Genomic DNA, 7521 nt, shown 5'->3' on the forward strand with positions numbered 1-7521 from the left:
CTGAATTAGAAAAGAAAGTAGATGATTACATACACAATCAAGTAAGTTAGAGACATCAACCATAGTTTTGTTACCAATAAAAATCAAAACAAGAAGAAAAACATCATAAACATAACATAAGTTTTCATAAGAGAGCGAATCCGTATAAAGATGGAAAAACATACTGATAAGAATTATACAACAAACCTTTTAAATTTAATAAAACCCCTCAAAGTCATATTAACCAAAGTGAAGAACACTAATGAGCTTATGTATCAAATGATAGTCAATCACATATCAACCCTTAATTATTAACAACTTTCTCAAATTAAATGTTAATCCTATACTAATATTCCTATGAGTTTAAAAACAAAAGAACTTAATTAAGTGGCAAATCATAATGGACGGCTATGATGAGGTGTGTTGTACTATTCCAGCTGATGCCAGTTATGGAGTGGATCATAATTTACACAACACAATAAATACCTCTCTTCCTCTCACTCTCCTTCCAGCTCATTCCTCTTCATTCTTTGCTTCTTCCTTTTATTTATATATATTCACGAGATCCCCATCTTCTTCCCCTTTTCTTTCTCTGTAAATTCATGTAATTTGTTCATCTAAGTCTCAATTTTTCTTCTGTTCTTTCATCAAAGTTCCAATTTTTGCAGCATTTTCATAACCCCACTTGAAATCTTGCATCCAACTTGCAAAAAACAATCTTTTGGTCCAACAAATTGGTTCAATTTTGAGCAATGGAACATGCCCAGAAGGTGTTCGACGAAATGTCGCTTCCAAATGTGCTTGAAAAAGCGTGTTCTCTTGACCAGAACAAGCCTGATTTCAAAGAACTCGATCTGGGTATTGGTGGAATGCGTTCAATTAACAAAGAACAAGACCAATTTCGAAGAAGATCTAATAGATCTCATTCAGGTGAGCTGAATGCTACTAGTATCCCCAATATCACCACGCCGGAAAAGGTTCGATCTGGGTTTGGGGATGTGAATCGGAAGCTGGGTCACCGGAGATCGTATTCTACTGGAGCTCCGTTGATATATTCCGGCAGTGGAACCGGAACAATGGGTTACTTTAATGGAAGTAGTAATAATACTGCTAGCACTAGCAGCACCACCACTACCACCAACAGTGGCGGCAGCGGCAGCGGTGGTAGCGGTGGCAATAGTTCGGTTAATTCTCCGAACACGAGTTTATACCCAGCCGGCAATATCTGTCCGTCAGGTAATAAACAAATTAGTTTAGTAAAACTTTTATACATTAATGTTTTTTTTTTCCTTCTAAATATGAAAGTATAAGTGTATGACTCTAGTGTGACTAAGAAAAACAAAACAAGAATTACTAATAATAGGGATAGGCTATTGATAACTAAAAGTAGTTTTACAACTGCTAATAGTAATAGTAATAGGTAACAGGGGCAAAGCTAAACTTGTCCCTCTAGGATTAATCGTCCTATACGAGTAAAAGTAGAGATCGTGATGGTTAAGTGGCGTGCTGTACAGCCAAAAGGTTGAGAGTTCAAATCCTGCAGAATGCAGCAGGTGGTGTATTTATCGTAGAAAATCTAGGAATTGTTGTTAAAAAAATTTAGTGATCTAGTAGGGGGATGGGGTTTGGTTTAGTAAAAAGTACCATAGGAAGTGGGTACGTTTAGCTAGCGGTAGTAACATTTGTCCATCATGTAACAGAGAATCCCTAAAAGTAGTTTGTACAGCTACTAAGACCAAGCGTGGTCGTAGCAAAAGGGGGCGGCTTTTTTTTCCCAAAAACGCCAAACAACGCCCGAATCTCGGCCCCCCGGGGCGTTTTTCTTGGATTTTTTTGAATGGCGTTTTAAAAACAACGCTCTTGCCCCATTTTGAAGATGTTGTTGGCCCAATCACATGTAACCCTTTTCTTCTTTGGCGAATTAAATTTTTTCATGGTTTTTTTTATTTATTTAATTCTTTACACCCCTTTTAACATAATGCCCACTTCCCCACTACACCCATTTTAGAAAAAAACGCCCCTTTGCTGACTAGGACGACACGTGGCGGACAACACCCAAGGGTGGGGCATTATTCACCATAACCACTACGCATGGTCTAATAGTATGAACATCTGTCATCAGGTAAAATCCTTAAATCCAATATGAACACTCGTAGCTCCACGACCCGACCCGAGAAGTTGGGTTTGGGTATGGGTACGGGTAATTACGGGCATGGAAGTATAATTAAAGGCGGGGGGAGATCAGTGGAATCGAATGGCGAAATTGGGATGATCATTAAGAAGGCTATGATTAGTCATGATGTAGAAGAAGTTAAAAATGCTGGCAATGAGTTGTATAAAAGAGGGAATTTCACAGAAGCTTTATCGTTGTATGATCGTGCGATTACGATATCGCCGGAAAATGCAGCTTGTCGGAGTAATAGAGCGGCGGCGTTGACCATGTTAGGGAGGTTGGGGGAGGCTGTTAAGGAATGTGAGGAGGCTGTGCGGTTGAACCCTGGTTTTCAACGCGCTCATCAACGATTAGCATCTCTTTATCTCAGGTAACTTCGTAACAAGTTGACCGAGTTGGAATTAGTCCCTAAATAATCAGGAATATATAATCATTATCATAATCAATTTAACAGGTTAGGACAGGTGGACCGCGCCTATCACCATCTTTCTCATGGTCAACATAACGATTTGACCGAGTTGCAAAAGTTGCAAACGTTGGAAAAACATATTAACAGATGCTCGGATGCTAGAAAGATCGGTGATTGGAAAGGAGTACTTAGGGAATGCGAAGCAGCCATGTTAACCGGAGCCGTATCATCTCCTCAAGTACTCATTTCGATACCTTTTTAATTACTATTTTTCAAAGTTTAATCAGTGGTTGAAATTAACATCGAGTCAACTTGATGGTGTGCATCTACAGATAATTGCTTGCAAGGCGGAAGCGTTTTTGAAGCTCCATCAACTTGAAGATGTGGATTCTATTCTTGTTGAGTTACCAAAAGTCGAGCCTTTTCCTGCTACATGTACTAAAGTCAAGTTTTTTGGAATGTATTGTGAAGCGTATGTGTTTTACGTCCGAGCTCGTGTTGACATGGCGTTTGGAAGGTTAGCTTTATTAGAACGATTTGTTTATTTAAATAATCATAATTATTCTTTCGTAATTATGAAAACCGGTTAGGAAAAACTGACATATCCCACCAATATCCTGCTAGCCAGTGGGACCGGTAAAGCGAAGCTTACGTTTGTTAGGTGGCCTTCAAGGGGTTAAGGCATGATTCAAGTGGAAGCTAGATTCGAATCTAAGACCTCTGTCAGAGGGGAATCAACGGCTTACCACTGCGCCCCTTGAAGGTTAAATAATCATCATATTTAATAAAAAATGGTTAATTGTATTTACTCTTAAAAGGCATGGTCAGTGGGGTTTCTACCGGCCATGCCACCCCCTTTAACTTTCTGGGTTATACACATTTAATCCTTTTAATTTCTAAAAGATTTGTAAAATGTCGCTTTGACCCCTTCATGTTTCTAAAGCTTCGTGTTTAACCCCTGTACATTTTTACTTCAAAAAATTAATTTCTTACTTTCTTATTTTTGTGTACTTATGAGTATAAATTCAAAAGTTCGTTCACGTTTTCACATAAATTTTATTCAAGAATGAGCCACGTCAATTAACGTTTTCGTGTTTATTTTTTTGTACATTGCGAGGTTGTCTACATTTCGACGTAAATTTTGTTTGGAAACAAGTCGGGTCAAATATGACACATCTTCATTCGACGATATAAATTTGAGTTACTCTACTTTTCGTCGTAAATTTAGTTCTAAACGAGTCAGGCCGATTGTAGTCTACTTTATCACGACGCGTACGACCCTGCAGCAATGCGCGAACTAGTTGTAGCAAAAGTAACAAGTTTTATGTCCATTTCTATTTTCGGCCTCCTATTTATAAACATTACAAAGATTTATTTACCCAAGTAAACCATGGGCAAATCGTTAATAAACCGACCAATTTATGATGAGCTAAAGAGCGCGATAAACATATGGTAATGGCAGGTTTGAAACAGCAGCTGCATTTGCGGAAAAGGCGAGCTTGATCGATTACGGAAACATGGAAGTTGGAACGTTACTAAAACATGTTAACTTAATAAACCGAGCGCGTGTTCAAGGCAAAGATCTTTTTAACTCGGGGAGATTTTCAGAGGCGTGTGCTGCGTATGGTGAAGGGCTTAAATATAACTTGTCAAACTCGGTTCTTTATTGTAATAGGGCTGTTTGTTGGTCAAAGCTCGGTTTGTGGGAGAAGTCCGTTGAGGATTGTAATCTAGCCCTTAACGTTCACCCAAATTACACAAAGGCCCTTATGAGGAGGGCCGTCTCAAATGCAAAGGTGGTTAGAGTTACTTTTTTTGTATTTATTTATTTTAATCTCTAAATTTCTAGTGTTTAAAGTTAAGAGGTTAAAATATTATCGATAAATAATTTTTTAAATAAAAAACGCCTTGCATACATGATGCGCACGCATCACGCATCGGCTTTTGGGATTAAAAACGCATCGGAGCGCAAATTAAAACCAAGTGTTTATCTATTGTTTTTTATTACCAATTTTTTATTGATCCACAAACACTTTATTTATTGTTTTTTGGAATTTTTATATTGAATAAATAATGTGTTACATATGATTACAAAACTAAATTGTTACGGTAACAATCTAAATTTAAAAAAAAAAAGTCTAGGACGTTGTATGCTCTAAAATACACTTTCTACAACTATGGACCCTTTTTTTGTTCAAATGCTTTTACTCAACCTTCTTAACACACTTGAGATAATACATAACTCATATTAACTCACTCATCAAAGGTTAAAATTGCCATTTCTATTTTTTGGATTATTTATGATATAGTGTGTTTTTAATTTTGGAAAATATTGTTTTTTTGGATTTGTAGCTTGAGCGATGGGGTGAAGCGGTGAGAGACTATGAAATATTGAGTAAAGAACTTCCGGGAGACAATGAGGTGGCAGAATCACTATCTCGAGCTCAAGAAGCATTAAGATTGGCCCGAGGGGAACCTTCGGGTGTTAATCGTGTTAGAGCTTCGACATATTCATCGGGTAACTTTTGAACCTTGGCCTCAGTTCATTTTTTTGTACATTATGCATAGTAAAATTACTTAAATAATCTAATTTGTATTGAGAAGTAGGTTTTAGGAGGTATTTACAAAAAATAATCTGATCTGTATTGAGAAATAGGTTTTAGAAGGTTTTATGCATTTGACGACAGTTTAGATGACTTTTAACTTACTTGACCTTTTGACCCGTTGACTTGTTTTGCTTTAGATTAGTCCTTTAGTTTAACCCATTGATAAATACATAGCACTTATCGGCCCATTTGTATATTAATCGGTTGAAATTTCACTTGTAATTCTTTAAAGGCTATGTAGTGAAAATTAGGTTTTAGACGGTATGGTATCTGGTGATAAACACCTGAGCCCATACCACATCGTAACCGAATGTATTAGCATATTATATAATCTTATAAGAATAGTAAACAGTAGACTGAAGTTGTTAGAAGAGTAAATTGTCATTTTAGTCCCTGAGTTTTTGTCCAAATTGTCATCTTAGTCCAAATAGTTTTTTTTTTCTCCTTTGGGTCCCTGTCTTTTCCTTTTTCTTGCCATTTTGATCACATTGCCTAACTTAGTCTAAAAACCGGGTTATAGTCAGGGGTATTTTTGGCTTTAAATTATTATGAGGTTTATAAATTATGTTGTAAACTACCTCTGGTTATCCCTACACAACAGTTATGCTGCCAAAAATACCCCTGGTTATAACCATATTTTTAGACTGAGTTAGGCAATGTGATCAAAATGGCAAGAAAATAGAAAAGTCAGGGACCGAGAGGAGAAAAAAAAACTATTTGGACTAAAATGGCAATTTGGACCAAACCTCAGGGACTAAATGGCAATTTACTCTTGTTAGAAACTTGAAATTATAGAATTGTTAAAAGTCTAGTTTAGTATATGCTATTTGAAGTTGGTTTTTGAGGTAAATTTAAGTTTTGGGTAATGGGCATACCACTGGTAATTTTTAATCATATAAGATTATAATACATGATACGCAAAGTCGCGAACCGATTGGTAATGAGTAGAACAAAGCAATACAATTGACCTCAAAAAGTCAAAACTTTGTAAATGTCATTTTTTTTTTGCATGAAACAGAGCTTCCCCCTAGCAGTATCAGGAGCCGGAACCATTGAGCGGCATTCACATGGCGATTCTTGTGGACCCTACATACGCCAGTATGGCAATTTTCGATGACCGAATGTTCTCAAGCACAAGTGCAGCAGTACAGTTTGATGAACAGAAAGGCTTGTTTCAAATTTCAAGTACCACTGCTACACCTTGATATCAAAAAGGGGACCAAAAGCAGATTTTACTTGAAATAAACTCATATATAACAATTTTTTATCATTTTTCATTTTAGTACAAAAATTGTGGAAAATTGAATATTGTGATTACTTTTTTTTATTTTTATTTTTTATTTTCCATGGACCTCAGTTGCATTGGAGCTATTTATTTGTTTCCCTCCTCTTAATGAAGAAAATATTGGATTCTGTGAGATCCTTTTTTATATATACCATTTCTGTTAATGTTTTTTTTATCTGTTTGTGGTATCTATCAGTTTTTTGTGTCAACCTAGAAATATTTGTATATAATAATTCTTATATATCTGACTTAAAATAAAATTACTAAATAATTAGAAGTCTATTTTTCAAAATAATAATAATAATAATAATAATTAGAAGTAATTTATCACTTTTAGTGCATTCCTTAGAAAAAACGGACGGAGACCAACACTCGTTCCTCCATCACCGTCGCTTAGCTCTTTCTACCTGTCTAATCTGTCTCTCTCTTGCTCCTCTCTATCTCCCTAATCTGTGTGTTGATACTGGAGAAGAAAATGGAATGGGAAGCGGTGGAGGCTGAGGAGACGCACAAGTGTCTTGGGTTAAATACCTTAAATGCCCTAACCTAAAATCACTGTTCATTCACTTTGGTTAACCTAAAATCACTGTTCATTCACTTTGGTTTTTAATATAAGGATAATTTGAAAAGCATCTCATTTCCAAGAATGGATAACAAATTTAGGTACTCCCTATTGATTTTCTATATTTACAAACTCACTGTTGATTTGAGCTAAATGTTGTTTTGCTTTTTTAGTATTTATAAATATAAATATTGAGAAATAATAATGAAAGAGGGTATAGCATAGCATGGGTGACGTAGACAAGTGACATTGGATTGTTATGGGCAAAGCATGCTATGAGAACATGATTCCAACCCACCTCAGCTGTCCCATAATTTTGGGGGCATGCCCACACCAGGTACAACTCAATAAATATATATACACCATATATTATATGATATTTTGTTAAAGGAATTAAGTTGATGTAATACCATATAGTTTTATTTATTAAATTAAGAAATGGAAATGAGATTAAACAAATCAGTGAGATGCACAACTATAAAGTGGTCATGTAGCTTGGTATCGATA

General features: G+C 36.0%; 1 protein-coding gene across 1 annotated transcript; it reads left to right on the forward strand.

Annotated features, from left to right (window-relative positions):
- The first annotated feature begins 480 nt into the window (after positions 1–480).
- LOC110925828 (inactive TPR repeat-containing thioredoxin TTL3) lies at positions 481–6616 on the forward strand. The gene is made up of 7 exons (XM_022169657.2): positions 481–1215; positions 2102–2522; positions 2607–2799; positions 2894–3078; positions 4024–4357; positions 4914–5079; positions 6186–6616. The coding sequence occupies exons 1-7, from the start codon at positions 732–734 to the stop codon at positions 6221–6223; spliced, it is 1821 nt and encodes a 606-aa protein (XP_022025349.1). The 5' UTR covers positions 481–731; the 3' UTR covers positions 6224–6616.
- Positions 6617–7521: the final 905 nt, after the last annotated feature.

This window comes from Helianthus annuus, chromosome 17 (assembly GCF_002127325.2).
Source record: "Helianthus annuus cultivar XRQ/B chromosome 17, HanXRQr2.0-SUNRISE, whole genome shotgun sequence".
Taxonomy (NCBI): Eukaryota; Viridiplantae; Streptophyta; class Magnoliopsida; order Asterales; family Asteraceae; genus Helianthus; species Helianthus annuus.

What these genes read in the sequence shown, in the direction of transcription:
- LOC110925828 (XM_022169657.2), top strand. Translation starts at nt 732, where the DNA reads ATGGAACATGCCCAGAAGGTGTTCGACGAAATGTCGCTTCCAAATGTG. An exon ending in CGGCAATATCTGTCCGTCAG is followed by an intron (nt 1,216 to 2,101) that starts GTAATAAACAAA and finishes ATCTGTCATCAG; the next exon opens with GTAAAATCCTTAAATCCAAT. An exon ending in GTTGACATGGCGTTTGGAAG is followed by an intron (nt 3,079 to 4,023) that starts GTTAGCTTTATT and finishes TGGTAATGGCAG; the next exon opens with GTTTGAAACAGCAGCTGCAT.